General features: G+C 42.7%; 1 protein-coding gene across 6 annotated transcripts in view; it reads left to right on the plus strand.

Moving 5' to 3' along the window:
- SPATS1 (spermatogenesis associated serine rich 1) overlaps nt 1–21806 on the plus strand; it is a 50342-nt gene extending 28536 nt beyond the window's left edge. For 4 of the 6 annotated variants that reach the window (XM_082733200.1, XM_082733203.1, XM_082733199.1 and 1 more), the window contains 6 exons: nt 6146–6293; nt 9870–9994; nt 11297–11458; nt 16631–16751; nt 17562–17624; nt 21174–21806. In XM_082733200.1, coding sequence (XP_082589326.1) covers nt 6146–6293; nt 9870–9994; nt 11297–11458; nt 16631–16751; nt 17562–17624; nt 21174–21321 — 767 coding nt within the window. In that variant the 3' untranslated portion in view covers nt 21322–21806. Of the gene's footprint in view, nt 1–4597; nt 4763–6145; nt 6294–9869; nt 9995–11296; nt 11459–16630; nt 16752–17561; nt 17625–21173 lie in introns of all 6 variants that reach the window. The other 2 variants (XM_082733202.1, XM_082733201.1) reach the window with 2 other exon arrangements.
- Nucleotides 21807–22947: the final 1141 nt, after the last annotated feature.

Genomic DNA, 22947 nt, shown 5'->3' on the forward strand with positions numbered 1-22947 from the left:
AGCTTGGCTAGATGTATTACTTTCTGCTGCCAGACCATGCTATTGTGTAAATGAGCCGAGATGACAAGTGTGCGAAAGTTCTTGGTTATGTAAGGTGTTATTCCTGACTAAAGACATGGAAATAATTAGCGTGAATTCCAGATGGTACCAAAGAAACAGACTTTCTTCTTAACTCCCCATTTCCCCCTGAATTCCTTTCTAGTTGCCGGAACCTTCTCTCCGTCCTTTTAGTTGAATCTTCTTGTATCAGAGCGGTTTAGTGAACTTGTTAGTTTCCTATTGGTTGGCTGACCGGACATTGAATTTGAATAACAATGATCATGCAAGGTGATGACCTTTTCCAGAAGGATGTGGTTTAGCTTCTCTGTATTACAAGAGCCTCCAGAGTTAGAGAGGTGGGGCAGGTGTGGGGAGCCGGGCTGGAGAGGTAATTGACTTGCTAGAATGACTGAAGTTACTTTACACAATGGGAGCATCACTGTAATTTCAGACTTGTAATTTCAGCTCTCTTCTCTTTGAGGAGATGCAGAGAGGCAGCCAGAAGCCCTAGAAGCTGTATCTAAGTGTCTCTGGGTTGTATTCGAGGCTCTGTTAGTTACTTCTAGGAAGATCCTATAGTCAGCTGTTTGAAGGATGTGCTCTCTGCCTGTTTAGCAGAGAGACTGCTCTTCCTACCCTTGCTGTCAGACAAGCCTTTCCTGTTTCAGCAGCCACCTTCTAGACATTTGCTAACATAAAACTACTACTACTACTTCTCCTCCTCCTTCTCTTCCTCCTCCTTGTTCGTCTTCTTAAGATTTTATTTATTTATTTGGGGAGCCTGCATGACCAGTTGGTTAAGTGTCTCCCTTTGGTTCCTGTCACGATCCTGGGGTCTTGGGATCGAGCCCCACATCAGGCTCCCTGCTCAGCGGGGAGTCTGCTTCTCCCTCTCCTTTTGCTGCTCCCCCTGCTTCTGCTTGCTTTCTCTCTCTCTGTCAAATGAATAAACAAAATCTTAAAGAAATATATTTTATTTATTTATTTGTCAGAGAAAGAGCACAAGCAGCGGGATCAGCAGACAGAGCGAGAAACAGACTCCCCGTTGAGCAGAGAGCCTGATGCGGGGCTCAATCCCAGGACCCTGGGATCATGACCCGAGCCAAAGGCAGAAGCTTAACTGACTGAGCCACCCAGATGTCCCACCAACACAAAACTTATTACTCAAACAAGGAAATGTGCTAAATTTGTAGACAGTGATTTCACTGTTTGCAGCTCAGGGTTATATAATATGTTCGAATTTTGCCCCTAAAATTTAAAAAAAATGAACCTAGAAACTTGTGATGCCGTCCATAGCAACCAATTCTTGCTTTGGTGAACCTCAAGTCCGCTAGTAGCAAATATACAGTTAGAATGTTTACATGCTATGAAAAGGCAACCACTGGGGCCCCTAGGTGGCTCAGTAGGTTAAGTATCTGATTCTTAACTTTGGCTCAGGTCATGACTTCAGGGTCCTGGGATCAAGCCTCACCTCGGCCTCTGGGCTGGATGTGGAGCCCGCTTAAATGCTTAAGATTCTCTCCCTCTGGGATGCCTGGGTGGTTCAGGTGGTTTAATGACTGCCTTTGGCTCAGGTCATGATTCCAGAATCCTGGGATCGAGCCCCATATTGGGCTCTCAGCTTAGCGGGGAGCCTGCTTCTCCCTCTCCCTCTGTCGCTCCCCCGTTTGTGCTCTTCTGCTCTCTCTCTGTCAAATAAATAAAATCTTTTTAAAAAAATATTTTATTGATTTATTTGAACACACAGAGAGAGAGAGAGAGATCACAAGTAGGCAGAGAGACAGGCAGAGAGAGAGGGGAAGCAGACTCCCCCTGCGGAGCAGAGAGTCCGATGTGGGGCTTGATCCCAGGATCCCGAGATCATGACCTGAGCTGAAGGCAGAAGCTTTAACCCACTGAGCCACCCAGGTGCCCCTCAAATAAATAAAATCTTTTTTTTTTTTAAGATTTTATTTATTTATTAATTTGACAGAGAGAGATCACAAGTAGGCATAGAGGCAGGCAGAGAGAGAGAGGAGGAAGCAGACTCCCCGCCGAGCAGAGAGCCCCATGTGGGACTCGATCCCAGGACCCTGAGATCACGACCCGAGCCGAAGGCAGCGGCCCAACCCACTGAGCCACCCAGGAGCCCTCAAATAAATAAAATCTTTAAAAAAAAAAAATTCCCCTCCCCCTCTCCCTCTGCCCCCGCCCCCAATGCACTCTCCTCCTCTTCTAAAACGAATAAATAAATCTTAAAAAAAAAAAACAAAAAACTGCTGTTGAAACTGTTAAGACCTATGGGCAAAAATCATTATAAGTAAATGCTCTTTTTCTTTTTTCAAGATTTTATTTATTTATTTGACACAGAGCAAGGGAGAGAGAGAGAGAGACAGAGAGCAAGCACAAGCAGGGGAAATGGCAAGGAGGGGAGAAGCAGGCTCCCCGCTGAGCAAGGAGTCTGATGTGGGACTCAATCCCAGGACCCTGGAATCATGACCTGAGCTGAAGACAGCCGCTTAACTGACCTGAGCCATCCAGGTGCCCCTCAAGATACATTTTATAAATTACACTCTATAGCTCTATAACCTTGAACAAGTAATTGGGCATTTTTGACACTTGATTTCTTTATGTGTAATGTTATTTCTATTTTATTTGCGATTATGGTAATTCATTGCTAATACTGTTTACTTCTCTTAAAGATTGGTTTTTCTTGAACTTTGTTTATCTACATTATTCGTTTTCCCATGAAGCCATAATTCTAATAATTTTTATTTCATTCATTTCTGTTTTTATGTTATGGTATCCTTTTTTGTCATTTTGGGGGATTATTTTTTCCCCCTTATTTCTTGCATTGCAAGTTTAGCTCATTAATTTTGGAATTTTTTTTTTTTAAGATTTTATTTATCTATTTGTCAGAGAGAGAGAGTGGGCTCAAGCAGGGGGAACGGCAAAGGCTCCCCACAGAGCAAGGAAACCAATGTGGGATTTGATTCTGGGATCATGACCTGAGCCAAAGGCAGCCGCTTAACCAACTGAGCCACCCAGGTGTCCTAGAATCTTTGTATTTTTATTTGTTTTTAAAGCTTTACTTATTTGTTTTAGAGAGAGAGAGAGGACCAATGGGAGGGGTAGAAGGAGAGGAAGAGAGAATCTCAAGCAGACTTGAGATCTCAAGCATGGAACGCAATGCAGGGCTTGATCTCATGATGCTGAGATCGAGACCTGAGCTGAAACCACATGTCAGATGTTTAACTAACTGTAGCACCCAAGTGCCCCTGGAATCTTTTTTTTTTTTTTTAAATACTATAATCTGTCAATTCTAAGGTGGACATTTTTCAGAGTTTGCATCTCTGAGGTTGGACTGGTCTTCCTAGTGCAGCGGGCCAAGCAGCAGGTGTGAAATAGTTGTTAGAAACTTTGCTGAATGAGCACTGAATAATGCAGAAGGTATGTCTGTGTCTTGGAAGAACATTCCAGAAGCAGTCGAGGAGCACTCATTTAAGAAGTGCTGCATCACCCATGTGCTTGTTGCACTGAGGTCAACTTAGGTGGGAAATGTGGGCATCAGTGATTGCACTGAAAAAGGGTTCAGTAATCACACTTTTTTTTTTTATAAGAATTTTTTTTTCTTTTCTTTTTTTTTTTTTTTTAAGATTTTATTTATTTATTTATTTGACAGACAGAGATCACAAGTAGGCTGAGAGGCAGGCAGAGAGAGAGAGAGAGAGGAGGAAGCAGAGAGCCCGATGCGGGACTCGATCCCAGGACCCCGAGATCATGACCTGAGCCGAAGGCAGCGGCTTAACCCACTGAGCCACCCAGGTGCCCCAGTAATCACACTTTTGAATGCAAGAATGGCTTAACCAATTTTTTTGCTTATATTTTCCTTTTTTAAACATGCACACGAATGACAGGTCCTTAAAATCTACACCCAAGTAAGGTTGAAAGACTGCTTCAATAAATATATAATAAAAACTCATAAGCGGTAAAGCATTCTGTCATAGTTTAATTGGCAGCTTTCGTTCTTTGGGTACATAAAATACTGATATGCTAGACCCTTATATTCAGTGAAATACAGGATTACAGTAAATGCATTTCAGGCTCTACTTTCTACTTACTGCTTTACTTGGATAACTACAAGTTTTGATTTATAGTACTTATGTCATTGACCATGAAGGACCTCATGAATTCCATTGTGTTGTCCTCATTTACATAAACTATTTAGAAGTGTGGTTTGAGTTTCTAAGCTTATGAATGCTTTAGGCTGTTTTTTAATTATTGATTTCTAATTGTATTGCATTGTGATCAGAGAGTGTGGTCTATGTTACATTTGTGGACACTACTTTTTGATACTGGGGAACTATGCTCTCCCCTTCACAGCTCCGTGTCTCTCTCAGCCCTTCCCCTGGGCTCACCCCACCCAACTACTCACACATCAAGCAACCAGGTGACCCTTTCCTGGGGTTGCTCTAGGTGCTGTGGCACATTCCAGAACAGCTCTTCCCATGCTTGGCCGGCTCTGAGAATCACCTGAGGTGCTTCTTAACCATACTGACACCCAGGTCTTCCCTTGCAGGTCTGGGTCAGAGCTCTGGGATCCAAGTGTTGAACTGAGTGCCCCAAGGTGATCCTCATGACCTAGCAAATTGGAGAAACTGTGCAGTTGGGGAATCAGGAAGTGGGATGGGACTGAATGCAGTGGCGGAGCTAGACTTGAAGAGGAGGAATATCACTGCAGAACGTGAGCCTAATTGGTGCAGGGGAAGGAGGGTGTGCTCAGAATGCGTGTTCCCAGGCCTCACTTAGAGAGATTCTAATTCAGTGGGTTGTGATGGGATTTAAGAGTCTGTATTTTTAACAGAGTTCTCAGATAATTCTGATGCAGGCAGTCCTTATGCCATACCCTGAAAAACTCAAGAATAGAGATCCCGGGGGAAGGGAAGGGAATGTACTCAAGAGTCACAGAAATCTGACTCCTCTTTTTTGTAATTTTCTTAGAACTAGAGGTTACATTATGTCTATTGAGCTTCTATGCACTATAAAATCATGCATAAAGAAATGCAATATCCATTCCTCTTACTTTTTGTTTTTAAGTGACTGGTCAGGCACATAGCTCTATAAAATGACAAGAGAACAGACTGACTTTCACGAATCAGTAATTGTATAGCAGAGGGAAGATAATGGTTATGATTCTGTATCTGAAAAGCCTGGCTTTCAGGACTCTCTTACTTGGGGAATTTGGGGAGTTATAATTCTTTTTCTTTTATTTGCTCAAATATGTGTTGAACATCTGCTTTGAGTCAGGCACTGTTCTGGGTGCTGCGAAGATGAGTAAGACATACTAAGTCTGGTGGGGAAGACGCATATATAAATTAATGACAGTGGGGGGTGTGGAACCCATGGAAGTTTCTTTTTTTTAAAAAAATATTTTATTTATTTATTTGACAGAGATCACAAGTAGGCGGAGAGGCAGGCAGAGAGAGAGAGAGGAGGAGGAGGAAGCAGGCTCCCCGATGAGCAGAGAGCCCAATGCGGGGCTAGATCCTAGGATCCTGAGATCATGACCTGAGCTGAAGGCAGAGGCTTTAACCCACTGAGCCACCCAGGCGCCCCCATGGAAGTTTCTGATGGTAGTTCTTTGGATTATTCATCAGTCTTTCCATGAATAATCCTTTGAAAGTTTGTTTTGGGATGCTCAATGCAATGTACAGATAGATAGCTTGATTCAGATGTTATCTCTTCCACTTAATTCCAAGTAGGTAAACTCTGGAGGGTCAAGTAGTCTAGCATATGGTTAGGATTTTTGACTTTAGTGTCACAAGAGCTGCGATCAAATCTGGACTGAAGTGTTTATTTTCTGTGTCATCATAGGCAAGTTGCTTAACCATCTGTGCCTTAATTCCCTCTTTGGTAAAATGGAAGGATAAGCAATACTTAGTTCTGTGGTTGTTATGGGGATTAAGTGGGATAATGCATGTAAAATGTTAACATAATCCTCAATACACAGTACATGCTCAATAAATGTTAGTTTTGAAAAAATAATTTATATAATCTAGGGAACAAGATGGAGGGCTAGGCATTTCATTTCATTTCAGTAATGAAATCCGATGGTGATGTGTTGCAGGTACTAAACACAGCAATTTTCTGGAATCTAAGGGATGCTTTGCCAACACAACATCCTCCAGCAGAAAGGTCAGCCGCTCATCTTCTGTTGAAACATGTCTTAGTGTGAGCGAGCCTCCAGGCCTCTGCAAAGTGTCTGCTCACCTAGAGTAAGTAAGGGTGCAATTAAGACCATAACTATTGGGGTAAATTCTGACCAGGAAGCCAATATTCTGAGAGGTGGCATGACATGTTTGGCAAGAGCATGGATTCTGGAGCTGGACTGTCTAGGTCAAACCCCAGCTCGGCCAAGTTCATCTGTGTGAACTTGGAAAAATTACTTACTTTCCCGGGCCTTAGTTTTTGCATCTGTAAAATGGAGATAATACTTCATAGAATTGTTTTGAGGTTTAAATGAGCTAATACATGGAAAGGGATTGGAAGACTCCGTGACGCACAATATGTATTGTAGACATGCTTGTCATTATGAAGTTCAAAAGCAAGTGAACTAAGCTGTATGTTTTGGAATACATACTTAGGTGGTAAATCTTAGAGAAAAGCAAAGCCATGATTACTATAAAAGTCAGAGTCAGGATAGTCATTAATGCTCGGGGATAGGGACACACAAATGGTTTCTGGAGAGCAATGGATGGGGGGAAGAGTGGAGGGGAGGGCTGGCTTTATAATTATTTGTCAAACTATTTGTGCTGAGTACTTTTCTCTGTTTAGATTTCTTTTTCTTATTTATTTTTTTAAAAAGGTTTTATTTATTTATTTGACAGATAAAGATCACAAGTAGGCAGAGAGGCAGGCAGAGAGAGAGAGAGGAGGAAGCAGGCTTCCTGCTGAGCAGAGAGCCCAATGTGGGGCTCAATCCCAGGACCCTGTGATCATGACCTGAGCTGAAGGCAGAGGCTTTAACCCACTGAGCCACCCAGGCGCCCCTCTTTTTCTTTTTCTTTTCTTTTTCTTTTTCTTTTTTTTTAAATTTTATTTATTTGAGTGAGCGAGAGAGAGAGCATGAGAAGGGGGAGGGTCAGAGGAAGAAGCAGACTCCTTGAGCTAAGCAGGGAGCCCAACTCGGGTCTCAGTCCCGGGACTCCAGGATCATGACCTGAGCTGAAGGCAGAGGCTTAATCAACTGAGCCACCCAGATGCCCCTTTGTTTAGATTTCTTACAGTAAAAGTTTTGGAGCCCTTTTTTTTTTTTTCTTTTTGGAACTTTTTTTTTTCTAATGGCTTTTTTTTTTAAAGGTTTTATTTATTTATTTGACAGAGATTACAAGTAGGCAGAGAGGCAGGCAGGGAGAGAGAGGAGGAAGCAGGCTCTCCTCGGAGCAGGGAGCCCGATGTGGGGCTACATCCCAGGACCCTGGGATCATGACCTGAGCCAAAAGCAGAGGCTTAGCCCACTGAGCCACCCAGGCACCCCTCTAATGGCTTTTGTTATAAGGAAAGTAAGTACACGTATAAATTTTGAAAGTATAAAAACAATATTAAAAATAAAACTCATGGCAGTTCCACCTCTTAGAGAATCAATATTAACATATTTTTTAAAAGATTTATTTTTAAGTAATCTCTACACTCAACGTGGGGCTTGAACTCACAACCCTGAGATCAAGAGTCATGGGTTCCACAGACAGAGCCAGCCAGGTGTGCCTTAATGTTAACATTTTGAAGTTATTTATTTTTCTTTAACTTTTATTTAAAATTTTTAAACTTAACATATAATTTATTATTTGTTTCAGGGGTACAGGTCTGCGATTTGATGTTTTTTTTTATGTGCATGAGAAAAAAAAGTCTTCACCCTTCTAAAGTATGTGCAAACTCAGTGGCTTTTTCTTTTCTTTCTTTTTTTTTTTTAAGATTTTATTTATTTATTTGTCATAGAGAGAGAAACAAGAGCGAGCACAGGCAGACAGAGTGGCAGGCAGAGACAGAGGGAGAAGCAGACTCCCTGCCAAGCAAGGAGCCCGATGCGGGACTCGATCCCAGGACGGTGGGATCATGATCTGAGCCGAAGGCAGCTGCTTAACCATCTGAGCCACCCTGGCGTCCCTCTTTTTTTTTTTTTTTTTTTTAAGATTATTTATTTATTTATTTGACAGAGATCACAGGTAGGCAGAGAGGCAGGCAGAGAGAGAGAGGAGGAAGCAGGCTCCCCGCCGAGCAGAGAGCCCGGCTCGGGGCTCGATCCCAGGACACCGGGACCATGACCTGAGCCAGAGCCAGAGGCTATAACCCACTGAGCCACCCAGGTGCCCCAAACTCAGTGGTTTTTAACATACTCACTAAACCATCACCACAATCAATTTTAGAACATTTCATCACCCCCAAAAAGAAGCCCATCCTCTTGGGCAGTCACTCCCACCATGTCCCCTAACCCACCAGCGCTAGACAACCGCTGATGTCCTTCTTATCTCTGTAAACTTGCCTATTCTGGACATTTCATATAAATGGAATATGTGGCCTTTGGTGTCTGGCCTTTTTCATTCAGTGTTTCATTTTCAAGGTTCATTAATGTTACAGCATGTATCAGTACATCATTCTTTTTTTTTTAATTGCGGTGAATTATATATAACATAACATTTGCCATTTTGTCCATTTTTCCCCATTGGCATTGATTACCTTTCAACCATCACTGCTATTTTTTTTTAAAAGGATTTTATTTATTTATTTGACAGAGAGAGAGAGAGGGAGAGAGCAAGCACAAGCACGGAGGGCAGCAGAGGGAGAGGGAGAAGCAGGCTCCCTGCAGGGCTCAGTCCCAAGACCCCAAGATCATGACCTGAGCCAAAAGCAGACGCTTAATGATTAAACCACCCAAACGCCCCATCCTTGTTACTTTTAAAAGCATTTTCACCAGTCCTGGGCGCCTGGGTCGCTCAGTGGTTTAAGACTTCAGCTCAGGTCGTGATCAGGTCAGCTCACGTCATGATCTCAGGGTCCTGAGATCAAGCCCAGCATCCGGCTCTCTGCTCAGCGGGGAACCTGCTTTCCCCTCTCTGCCTGCCTCTTTGCCTGCTTGTGATCTCAGTCTGTCAAATGAATAAATTTAAAAAGTCTTAAAAAAAATAAACAAACCATTTTCACCAGTCCCAATAGAAATGCTCTACACATTAAGCAGTAATTCCCCATTCTCCCCTCTCTGCTGACCCTGGTACTCTAATCTACCCCAATCTACTAACCTGATCTACTTTCTGTCTCTCTGAATTTACCTATTAAGGTATTTCATATAAATGGAGTCCTATAATGTTTGTCCTTTTGTGTTTGGCTTATTTCACTTAACACAATGTTTAAAGTTTCATTCATGTTGCAGCATGTATCAGAACACCATTCCTTTTTATGGTTGAATAATATTCCATTGTATGTCAATACCACTTTTGCTTCTCCATGCATTGGTCAGTGAGCATTTGGGTGGTCTCCACTGTGTGGCTAATGTGAGTAATTCTGCAAAGAACATTCCTTTACAAGTATCAGAGTCTCTGTTTTCAGTTCTTTGGGGGGTATATGACTAGGAGTGGAATTGCTGGGTTATATGGTAATTCTCTAACTTTTTTGAGGAAACACCACACTGTGTCAGTCCCCTCAAGTTGTGGGTAAATAAATGATATGTCGTGGACATTTATGGGGGCCAGACCTAGTTGTCATAAGGGAGAGTAATTCTAGTGTAAGATATGTAACATTAGGTTCTAACTACCAATTTAAGCCCATGGAAGAATCTAATCCTTCCTCTTTCTTTCTAGCCTGGCTGCAGATTTGGGTCTGAAATCCTCCTCCTCACATTCTGATCACTCCTCTGAAACCTCATTGCCTGAAGTGCCAAAGGATAAATATCGTGAGGAGTTCAGTCTGCTTAAATTGCAGACAAGTGAGTATGTCATAGCCTCTCCCCTGTATGCCTCCACACCCAGGGCTTTCCAGAAGTCTGTCGTGCTGTTGGGCACTGTTCACTCAGGAAGTGTCAGGGGTTGGACATGCTTCATCTCTAATTCTCACAGTGACTCTGCTGAATATATGAAATATATTTTTGAATATGAAATACATATAAAATGTATATTAAAATTGTATGTCATAAAATATATGATATGGAAGTATATTTTCTAAAACTAAAATGGATTTATATAAAAACCATAAAAGTACTATAGCAAAGCATTAAAATAATAAAGGAGTATTTAGAGTATAGAAACCCTTCCCAGTGTTTTTCCAACAGTATCTCCATTATGCCCTGTATCTGTGAGGAATTCTGAAACATGTATGTGCATGCATGCATGTACTCAGGCATATATAGGTTATATTATATATACAATCATATTTGCACTCGTGGAAAATAAGATATAAACTATTTTCACGCAAGGCAAATAGATCATGGACCTCTGTGTCACACATATAAATCTAGGTGGCTAATATAGACCTACCCATTTTACACAGAATCCACTGAGGCTTGGAGAGACTTCGTCACTCATACGAGAACACGGTGTTGGGGTTAGAATTGGAACTTGCCAGCCTCCAGAGCCTGTGTGCTTTCTTGGCCATCACAGAGCCCAAAGGCTTCTCAAGCAACCCTAACGCTGTTAGGGGATCTCTCATTGTTTAGAATCGCTTTAGCGGTTTATAAGAAAGGGACTGAATAAGGAAACAAAGACACAGCAACCTGCCCGAGGTCTCGCAGGGGCCTTTCTCCTTTGCCGGAGTTGCGTGGAGACATCTTCCCGTGTCACTCTTGCGCACGCGCTTGCCATTGTTGCTGCCAACACCACGGGCCATCCTGCCCAGTTGCGGTGGTTGCCAGGCCCTTCCCTGCCTGATAGGCATGCTCTTCTTCCTACCCACTTATCAGGGTGAAGGTTGGAATGTAGGTGCTCTGAGACACGTAAAAGTGTCTCAGAGCTTTCCATTCGATACATCACTTCCAGCTAAAAACTTGGCTTCAGTTTTGGACGAGAGGGTAAAAAGGGAAAAAAGAGGCCTCTTAGATCCCTCTCTCTCCACTTCCCTCCTTTCAGGCCTCATCTGCCCGAGGTTGACATTGCCCCTGATGTAGAACCAAGGGATTACACACGTTGATAAAGGACAGCCAATCAGAGAGTGCCTGGGACAACTTTCCTGTGATTTAACTGCGTTACGTGAGGCTGGGAGCGATGCTGATGGGAGGATTTCTGATGTCTTGCAGAAGATGGGCAGCGTCCGGAATGGACATTTTACCCAAGATTTAGCAGCAATATCCACACCTACCATGTTGGAAAGCAGTGTTTCTTTAACGGGGTCTTCCTCAGCAACAGGAGGTCTCTGTCAGAGAGAATGGTGGACAAGTGCTTTGGGAGGAAGAAATACGGTAATATTTTCCTCCTGGACTTTGATTGTGTCATGCCTAAAAATACTCCCTGAGTTGTGGTTCTGTAGGCCCAACATTCCATGGCTGGCATCTGCCCTCTGGGGTCACCATGTCACTTGAGCGCAGCCAGGAAGATGGGAAAGTGAAGGGGACGGCTGGCAGACTGCACTTTCTGGCAAAGAACTCACAACATATGCTGATCCACATTTTTGTTTTTCTCTGAATTTCATAAAATGCTAATGTGACATTTAAGTCCTCAGATAAGTTCTCTCAGATACTTATTAATAGAAACCTTCATTCAAGCCTCCAGAAAATAATTTAGGTTTCAGTTAGCTGCTGCCCATCATATGTATTTAAATTGTACATTATATTCTTCAAAGGGAAAATATTCCCTTAAACCTTAGCCTGAAGTGCATGCTGTTATTTCATAGCTTATTTAATTAAAGGTAATTGAGATGAGTGTATATATATATATATATATATATAGAGAGAGAGAGAGAGAGAGAGTTTGGAACATGGGGAGTTCTCTGTCCCAACCTACCCATAATAGATTTATGGAAAGATCCTAGGGTTGCTGGGTACCCAAGGACCATTATAGCACATGCTTCTCTGGAAATACCTGTATAGGAGGCAGCCATTGCTTCATGGATTGCTGTCACAGGGATACAGAGGGAAAGAAATAGAAAGTTCTCATTCTTGAGTTTCAACATAGGCCTTAAAAAAAAAAAAAAAGGTTTTATTTATTTATTTGACACAGAGAGAGAGATCACAAGTAGGCAGAGAGGCAGGCGGGTGGTGGGGAGGAAGCAGGCTTCCTTCTGAGTGGAGAGCCCAATGTGGGGCTCAATACCAGGACCCCAAGATTATGACCTGAGCCAAAGGCAGAGGCTCAACCCACTGAGCCACCCAGGTGCCCCTCAACATAGGCTTTAAACTCAGAGCAGAGACAAATAGTTTTCTTCTTCTTTTTTTTTTTAAGATTTTATTTATTTATTTGACAGACAGAGATCACAAGTAGGCAGAGAGGCAGTCAGAGAGAGGAGGAAGCAGGCTCCCTGCTGAGCAGAGAGCCTGATGCGGGGCTCGATTCCAGGACCCTGGGATCATGATCCGATCCAAAGGCAGAGGCTTTAACCCACTGAGACACCCAGGCATCCCCAGAGACAAATAGTTTTAAAGATCAAGGCTTTTGTCTGGCAAGAGAATACACAAGAAGCCATGCTAGAGGAGGTGGGAGAGCTTTGGGGAGTCCCGCATTCTGCTTGATTCCCAACACCAAAGCCTAGCTGGGGTTTCTGCCTCTGAGGGTGGCTGGGCGAGATCTCAAGCTTCAGAGCCAAGTGGTTATCTGCTCTGGCTGAGCAGCAGGGTAGTGTGACTGCTATGGGCAATGTCTGGGCAGAAAGCCAGCCTCAAGGTCTCACCTACCCAGGAGATGCAGAGGAATAGCTGCATTTTTGTGCCCTGTGAAGAGTAAAGATTGGGATACAGAGAAAGTAAGAAACAGAGAGCCAGCCAGGAGAACTGCCCCGGTCTTGCAACTGAAATGCTGGGAGACCACAGTATGAGGGGTGGGGGACCATCAAGCTAGGGATCGAAGGAGAATAAATTGATGCTTCACCTGATACATTGTGGAGGGGGCTGGCTTCCTGAGGATCAGATTAGATGACATGTTTTAGCAGACAACAAAAATAAATGGCAGCTTTCAGAGAGTAGCAGAGATAATGTGAGTATCAGATACTAGTGTGGTTTGCAGTCCATGACCCAGGACCCAAAGCCTTACCCCAGAGCCCTGATATCATGTAAGCCTGTTGTGCACACCCTGACTTCTCACTCCCAACTGAGATGCGGCCATTGGGTAGAATGGGGAAGATTTATTTAAATATGAGATAATGGAGAAAAATCAGGAAGGGACTAAGTGTAGCTGTATAGTACTTAAGGATGTTCTTGGCCACAGTAGGACAAAAACCAAACTGTCAGAGGCTTAAATCACAAGATATTATATGTTTTTTTGAACAGATTTTATTTATTCATTTGAGAGAGAGAGAGAGAGAGAGCGAGAGAGCACACAAGCAGGGGGAGAGGCAGGGGAGAGGGAGAAGCAGACTCCCTACTGAGCAGGGAGCCTGATATGGGCCTCGATCCCAGGACCCAGAGATCATGACCTGAGCTGAAGGCAGATGCTTCACCATCTGAGCCATCCAGGTGCCCCAGATATTATATGCTTTTTTTGAAGTTAGTTATTATATATTTAACAAGAAGCTTTGAAATCTAGGTGGCCTATATGGACTGGTTGCCCAATGATGTCATCAAAGACACCGGTTCATTTTGTCTTTCTGTGCTGCTATTCTCAGACTGTGTTGGATTTTTGTCTTCATACTTGTCATCTTATGGTTACAAGAGAACTGTTGCTGTTCCAAGCATTGTATCTCTATTCAAAACATGAAAACGAGGAATCTCTCTTGTTGCCTTTCTCTTTTAGAACAAAGGGAAAATTTTCTCAAATGGTCTTTAGGAGACTTCCATCCACCCCGTCTCACTGCCTAGAACTGGGCCAGTGTTAAGTATTCGTTAGAAATAAATGGGATTATCACGATCGACTCAAATCCTAATCCTAACCCATGACTTCCCTCCTAGCTCAAAGTAAACATTATCCTGAATTATGTGCATTATTATTTCCCTTCCATCCTTCCTTCATTCCTTTGTTCCCTCCTTCCTTCCTTTTATGGTCTTTATATGTGCTGAATAAATGCAAAGATATACTTATGAAATATTTACTGAATATATAGAATAAAGTATCACAATCACTTTCATGCTTCTTATTCCATTTAAGAAAAGAAGTATTTTTGGGCGCCTGGGTGACTCAGTGAGTTAAAGCCTCTGCCTTCAGCTCAGGTCATGATCTCAAGGTCCTGGATCGAGCCCCGAATCTCCCTCTCTGCTCAGCAGGGAGCCTGCTTCCCCCCCTCTCTCTGCCTACTTGTGATCTCTCTCTGTCAAATAAATAAATAAGATCTTAAAAAAAAATAAATGGAGTATTGTCTTTACATTTTAAATTTCTTTTTCAAAAATATTTTATTTATTTGACACATAGAGGGAGAGTGAGAGAGCACAGCAGAGGTAGCTGCAGGCAGAGGGAGAGGGAGAAACAGTCTCTCTGCCAAGCAAGGAGCCCAATGTGGGGCTGGATCGCAGGACCCCAGAATCATGATCTGAGCCAAAGGCAGATGCCCAGTGGATTGAGCCACCCAGGCATCCATCAAGTCTCTTTTTAATATAGGTCCTCCCCTTTCCTTGCAGTTTATTTGGTGTAGAAACTATGTCATGGGCTCCTGGGTGGCTCATTTGGTTGGGTGTCTCCTTTGGCTCAGGTCATTATCTCAGGGTCTTGGGATTGAGCCCTGCATCGGGATCATGATTCAATGGAGAGTCTGCTTCTCCCTCACTTTCTGCTGCTCCCCCTGTGTGTGCTCTCTCACTCACTCTGTCTCTCTCTCAAATAAATAAATAACATCTTAAAAAAAAAAAAAAAACAGAAACTAGATCATGTATCCTGTAGAGTTTGCCAGTCAGGATTTTGCCAATTACACTTCTTGGTACCATTTAACAGGTTTCTCTGTCCTGTGTATTTCTTGTAAACTGATAGTAGGACCTATAGGCTTGATTTGTTTTAGGTGTGATTACTTCTTAGGTGATGTGCAGTGACTTCTTTAAATCCAGAATAAAATGATATTTTCCCATTTTTTTTCTCTTCCTCAATCTCTTACAGTGCTTGATACTGTTAAGCTTGGCACCAGACATTCAGACATTTCTTCTTTTCGTGACATTCTCTTCTCTCTTGTTCTTTCTTGGATAAGATGGAGAGACAGCATCATGACTGCCAGTCAGCTTCCATTACAAACTGAAATTCAACACCTTTATTATAGAAAAAAAAATTGAAATATGTTTCATTAATGGTTGGCTCTAACCTATTGGCTATGATCAGGCCATTGGTGGAGTTCCTTCAAGGCCTAATTTGTTGTCATAGAACGAAGAACAAAATGTTGTCTGTAGTTATAAATTATGGGGAAATAGACCTGAAAATATAGTTTTTCTCTTCTGTAGCTCTTCCTCATTAGCTAATTTCCTTCTGAGATCTAGTCAGAGACACTGATTCCAATTACCTTTGCTTCTTAAGCATTATAAGATACAGGGATTCAAAGAGCACCAATGCTCAGATTTTAAGCAGACTCCTTGCTTACTCTTTGCAGATACCTTTGATTCACCATTCACTTTATTTATTTTTTTTTAAAGATTTTATTTATTTATTCGACAGAGAGAGATCACAAGTAGGCAGAGAGGCAGGCAGAGAGAGAGGAGGAAGCAGGCTCCCCGCCGAGCAGAGATCATGACCTGAGCCGAAAGCAGAGGCTTTAACCCACTGAGCCACCCAGGTGCCCCTCACCATTCACTTTTTTTTTTTTATTTTTAAATTTTATTTATTTATTTATTTTTTTAAAGATTTTATTTATTTATTTGTCAGAGAGATAGCGAGAGCGAGCACAGGCAGACAGAGTGGAAAGCAGAGTCAGAGGGAGAAGCAGGCTCCCCGTGGAGCAAGGAACCCGATGTGGGACTCAATCCCAGGAAGCTGGGATCATGACCTGAGCCGAAGGCAGCTGCTTAACCAACTGAGCCACGCAGGCGTCCCTCACCATTCACTTTAAACCAAAATATCCCATCTGAACCTAAGCGATTATTCTTTCCCAGGGTGGGGTTATCATGGCACTTTCTGGAAAATCTCCCAAACACAGTGTTTTTCAAGCACACTTTTCATCTTCTCCAGGCAAGACAATCACAAACATAATAATATGTACCTCATAAAAAAACATGAAATTATCTTGTTTCCATTGTCGTATTGATAGAGCCTATCTTTGGATTACCTTTAGTCCTTTTTATGATCATGTTTTTAAATTTTTTAAAATTTTATTCATTTATTTGAAGAGAGAGAGAGAGCCAGCACAAGTATGGGGAGCAGCAGGTAGAGGGAGAGGGAGAAGCAGGTTCCCCACTGAGCAGGAAGCCTGATGCAGGGCTCGATCCCAGGACCCCGGGATTGTAACCTGAGCTGAAGGCAGATGCTTAATGACTGAGCCACCCAGGCACACCCATGTTTTTAAATATCATTCACAGATATTGATCCTAGGAATGGAATACCAAAGTTAACTCCAGGAGATAATCCCTATATGTACCCAGAACAGAGTAAAGACTTCCACAAAGCAGGATCAACTCTCCCACCAGTGAATTTCTCCATGTAAGTGTCTGTGAATACTAGGGTTCTTTTGTTAATTTTATTTTTATTTATTTTTTAAAAGATTTTATTCATTTATTTGACAGAGATAACAAGTAGGCAGAGAGGCAGGCAGAGAGAGAGGAGGAAGCAGGCTCCCTGCTGAGCAGAGAGCCTGATGTGGGGCTCCATCCCAGGACGCTGTGATCACGACCTGAGCCAAAGGCAGAGGCTTTAACCCACTGAGCCACCCAGGCGCCCCTCTTGTGTTAATTTTAAAGTAATTGTATCTCTTTGTACTATATATGTTATATTTCATAAGGAATAGATTCCAACAAAGCATGGTTGCTGACAATTCCTAGAAAAGTTCATTTCTAGTTCCTTAGTGTCCGCGTATATGTGTGTGTGTAACTGAAATTATACACAGGATCTTGACTACAAAAATGTGGTTGTTAATTTTGTCCCTATCGTTATTACTGTAAGTCTGAAGACTTTTCAGTTTCATATCGAATCAGATTGTTCATCAGTGACTACTGTTTGAATTGATCTACACTTGGAACTAAACTTAGACCAAAGTGACTGAGGAGAAAGGGAGGTTTGTTAGGTTAAAAGAAAAATAGTAGGTATATTGCATTAATATTTTAAAAAATGGATCACGTTTGCTTTCATGATGTTTAGTACAAATTATAATAAGAATTATGACCTTTATAGCTGTGAGGCCCGTAGGAGGCCATTAAAACCGGAAAATTAAACATTCTATTGAACACGATGATGTATCAATCTCTCTGCTATAGAAGCCATGCCAATTTGATGGTTGTCTGTTCTGTTTTTCAGAGTGCCTTATGAAAAGAAATATGATACATTTATTCCACTAGAGCCTCTTCCACAAATTCCTACGTGAGTTCTCGCACCGTGTTTTTATATTATCCAATCTTTATGAAATTATTAGTTATTTATAATTTTCTCCTACGAAGGAGCTCGTAGGCCCCCAACACAGAGGGACCTTTGGCCTTCCAGCAGGTGGGGCAATTTGTATGGAGGGTTTTGGTGAGGCACTTGGAGGGCAAGTGCTGTGGAGTCTGGCAGTTGGGTTGTCCTCATCTTCAGCAGGTAAGATGGACAGTCCACCAGAGGCCCCATATTGTGCTAGGTAAACACTATGGGGGGGGGTTATATGGAGCAAAAAGATTTTCAAAACCCAAGAGCTGTTGGAAAAGAAAGGCCAGTGCTTAAATGAGTGCAGCCAAGGAGACTGGTTAGAGTTTGAAGAGGCAAAGGAAAAGCCATCTGAATATTCTCATGTTTGAGGGAAATATCGTTCTTCTGATCTCATATTTTAAGTTCACCATCATTCTGAACCTCATTTATTTGCCCAAGTAGGGTTTAGACCTAGAAAATTATATGTGTCAGTATAAAAAATTTCACTTTCCAGGGGCACGCCGGGGGCTCAATCTGTTAGGCAACCGACTCTTGATTTTGGCTTGGGTGATGACCTCAGGGTCCTGGGATTGAGCTTGTGTTGGGCTCCCTGCTCAGTGAGAGTCTGCTTGTCTTCCTCTGCCCTTCCCTTTGCCCCTCTCCTGCTTGTGTGTGTGTGTGTGTGTGTGTGTGTGTGTGTGCTCTCTCTCTCTTAAATAAATAAATAAATAAATAAATCTTAAAGTAATTTAACTTTAAAATTTTTATTTATTTGAGAGAGAGATAGAAAGAACATGAGTTGGGGATAGGGAGAAAGGACTTCCGACTGAGCAGGGAGCCTGATGCAGGGCTCGACCCTAGGACCCTGAGATGATGACCTGAGCTGAAGGCAGACATTTAACTGATGCCATTAACTGCATTAACTAGCGCCATCCAGGCGCCTCTAAAATTTCACTTTCTAATACAAAACAGTGTCATGTAAGTATGGCTAGAGTGGGCAAGTGACCCACAGTCTGACCTACGTTCAGCTGAGAGAAGAGACCAAACCCTGGAGCTTAGTGGAAATAAAAGCCTTTTTTTTTTTTTTAAAGATTTTATTTATTTATTTGTCAGACAGAGATCACTAGTAGGCAGAGAGGCAGGCAGAGAGAGAGGAGGAAGCAGACTCCCTGCTGAGCAGAGAGCCCAATGCGGGGCTTGATCCCAGGACCCTGGGATCATGACCTGAGCTGAAGGCAGAGGCTTTAACCCACTGAGCCACCCAGGCGCCCCAAAATAAAAGCCTTTTATTCTGAACTTGTGAGCTTTATTTATTGTTTTTAAGATTTTATTTATTTAGTTGACAGAGATCACAAATAGGAAGAGAGGCAGGCAGAGAGAGAGGGGGAAGCAGGCTCCCCGCTGAGCAGAGAGCCCGATGCGGGGCTTGATTCCAGCACCCTGAGATCATGACCTGAGCTGAAGGCAGAGGCTCAACCCACTGAGCCACCCAGATGCCCCAGACTTTTGAGCTTTAATACCTTCATGGTACTGTAGTATTCCTCGAGGCACATAATTAGGGCTTCTCATGTCTGTACTCTGCACTTTTTGTAAACACTCTTCTAGAATATTTAAAATGAAAGTAATTGCCAGGGCACAAAATAAGTCTTTATACATTTAAGAAGACTGAAATCATATCAAGTATCTTTTGTGACCGTGATGTTGTGAAAACAGAAATCATTTACAAGAGGGGAACTGGAAAAATCACAAATATATGACAAGTGATGGATCAAAGAAGAAATAAAAACAGGGGTAAAAAAATACTTTCAGACAAGTGAAAATGGAAGTACAACATGCCAAAACTTATGGTATACTGCAAAAGCAGGTCTAAAAGAGTTTATAGTAACAAATGCCTATGTTAAGAAAAAAGAAAGATCAAATTAACAACCTAACTTTACACCTCAAGGAGCTAGAAAAAAGAACAAACTAAGCCCAAAGTTAGTAGAAGGAAGGAAATAACAAAAGCCAGAGGGGAGATAAGTGAAATAGAGACTTAAAAAACAGTAGAAAAGATCAATTAAAGTAAGAGCTTTTAAGAAAAATTATTTATTTTAGGTGCACCTGGGTGGCTTAGTGGGTTAAGCATCTACCTTCAGCTCAGGTCATGATCTCAGGGTCCTGGGATTGAACCCACATCAGGCTCTCTGCTGAGTGGGGAGCCTGCTTCCCCCTCTCTCTCTGCCTGCCTCTCTGCCTACTTGGGATCTCTCTGTCGAATAAATAAAGTCTTTACAAAATTATTTATTTACTTTATTTTTAAAAGATTTTATTTATTTTATTTGACAGACAGACCCTGGGATCATGACCTGAGCTGAAGGCAGACGCTCAAGGACCAAGCCACCCGGATGCCCCAATTTGACAGACTTGATCTCAAGTCTATCATAATATTTTGTTACAATTATTATGTTTATTATATTATTTTTATCATGAGTCTGGTTTTTTTTATTACTTCAACAAAAGTTTAAAAAAATGATTTCTTTCGATGTTAGGGAATGCTTGTGGTTTTTGTTCTATTGATGCTTTCTGCTAGTATCTTTCTATATTGCCCAAATAAGAGCCCGCTCGTCTTGTTTGGGCTTCTTTATGTGATACCCTTGACCCCCACCTATTACCTATGTAGTCATCCTGTTTCTTTCCTGCAAGGACTTCCCCATTGCTAGCAGATTTATCAGGGCATTTTTCCCCCAGTCATGGTGCATTTCTCCCTAAATGTATGAAAACCGTAGCTGCCAAAAGTTGAAAAGATGAAGAATGTCTGACTCATCCCAGGAGTCCCAATTCCTGGTACCTCTTGGAACACACACAGTGTAGGCCAGCATATGTCCTTTCAAATCTCTGCAGACTTGGGAGGATGCTGGTTTCTGACTTAACTGAGGCCACAGCAAAACAACAGAAGGCACACTCAGGTGGGCTTCTCAAGAGAGCTGAATGAAAGGACTGTTTCCGGATGGATAAACAGCTGGAGGGAAATTTCGTGGAAGGGCAAAGTCCCCTGAGGCTCTCTTGATTGGGCAGTCACCACTGTCACCACTCCCAATGGTTTCATTGCCCAGCTTGACAGGAGATGGAGAATGGTTGTCAGGAAGGTGTTGTGGCAGTGGAGAGTGTAGTCACAGCCAGAAGTGGGGTACCTCAGGAGATAGTAGGAGTAGAGGAGCTAGGTGAGAAATACCCCAACCTCTGCTTGCTTTCTGGTTTCCTGTTGATTAGCCAGGTGTTAGCCAAGCCTGGCTGAAAGCTAGGGGCATATGGTAGGGTCAAGGTGGTGCAAGTTGCAGGGGTCAGGTCTCTGGGCAGAGAAGGGCAGAAAAGAGAGTTGGGTCTGGGGAAGAGGGAAATGCTGAACAACTAACATGGTGGTTTGTTTCATCGCCAGTCTCCTAAATTGGGGGCCTTCTTGCTTTGGAGGATGCCGTGTCTGATCCCCTGAAGGTATTTGTCCATTTTGCTGCATACAAACTCAAACCAAGTGTTGTTTTCTTTCCACAGCTTGCCTTTCTGGGTGAAGGAGAAAGCCAACAGGCTGAAGCACGAGATAAGAGAGGTGGAGGAGCTTGATAACTGGCAACCAGCGTCCCCCTTGATGCACAGTTTATACCCTCCTGGTGGGTTAAAGAACCTTCAAAGAACAGTATAAAAACTGGAGGCAAGCCTGGAAGAGAAGGCCTTTGCGAGGCTTCACAGTGGAGAGGAAAGAAGGCGAAGCCTCTCCCAGAGTGGATGGTGTCCTTTGCCCCAACATGGTCCTTGGGCTGATGACACGGCCACGCATCACTGTTTGAGTGTGCTGGTTGAGCACTGGTAATCTTATAATGGAGCACAGCCTTTAACTCTGTGCCTCTATCCACAGGTTCTCTGGATTCCGCAAGACAGTCCTGAACAGAAACAGGTCCGTAGAACCCGTACTGACTAGTCAGGGGAGCCTCTTCCGATCGATCGCTTCTGTCAGTGTGACTGCTCTAAATCAAACGCTTGACTTTGATGAGTAATCACTGTGCTGTGCTCTTTTTAACTTTATATTTTGAAAACTTTCAAACTTACAGAGAAGTTGTGAGACTCATTCAATGAAAAAATCCCCACATATCCCTCATCCAGAATCTACAACTGTTAACATTTGTCAAATTTGGTGCCTTCTCTCTCTTTCTTTTGTTACTCTTATTGTTTTGTGGAATTATTTGAGAATGAGTGGCTGCCATCATAGTCCTTTACTATATAATTTAACATGTATCTCCTGAGGTAAAGGATCTTCTCCAATGGTTGCCATATAAGTATCAAATTCAGAGAACTTAAAATTAACACTGATGCAATTCTACTGGTAGACGGCCAGTCTTCAATTTTATTCAGTTAAATTTAGTTTTCGAAGGATACTCTCAAATTATTGGTAAAATGCAGGCATGGGGCTTTCATTAATTTGGTAAAATTGTTCTTATTAATACTACTTTGAGATTTTCTCTGCTATTTGCTTGGTACATGTCAGGATATTGTGAAGGCTGGATCTCCACAGGTCATTCATACCATTGTCCTGCATCGCTGTTCTCCACTTCTGTAACGTTTGTCCACATGGCCACGCAGGACGAGAGCTCCATGAGGACCAGTCCTGAGTCTTAGGGCCTTTCCTCAATGAGGCAAGAAGCAAATATCTGGAGAAAGAGGTGGGAACAAAAGCCAACTGTATACAGTCAGGCCAGGCTGTCACCTTCTGCAGTCAAGCCAATGACTCAGCAACTTTTTTTTTTTTTAAGATTTTATTTATTTATTTGACCCAGAGAGAGAGAGAGATCACAAGTAGGCAGAGAGGCAAGCAGAGCGAGGGGGAAACAGGCTCCCCGCTGAGCAGAGAACGTGATATGGGGCTCCATCCCAGGACCCTGAGATCATGACCTGAGTTGAAGGCAGAGGCTTACCCCACTGAGCCACCCAGGTGCCCCTAATGATTCAGCACCTCCGGTAGCCAATCTGTTCTACTAAGGAGACCCCTGCTGGTTGGCTAATGAGGGTTGCAGGTCTGGTCTGCCCAAACCTTAAGGTGGAAAGAAAGAATTGGGGCCCAGACTGACACTCAAAATACCCAAAACACGAGATATGATTTCTTTCATTGGCAAAGCATTGTCTCTAGACATAGCCAAAGTAAAGGAAACAGGTTTAGGATGCAGTACATCCACGCTGTCTTCATACTGGCCTTTGGACCAACTAGCAGAGAACATTGTAGTCATACTACCAGCAACTGGGTTTGACCACTTCTTGGGTTAGCATCTACATGCCC

This window comes from Mustela nivalis (genome assembly GCF_964662115.1).
Source record: "Mustela nivalis genome assembly, chromosome: 5".
Classification (NCBI taxonomy): Eukaryota; Metazoa; Chordata; class Mammalia; order Carnivora; family Mustelidae; genus Mustela; species Mustela nivalis.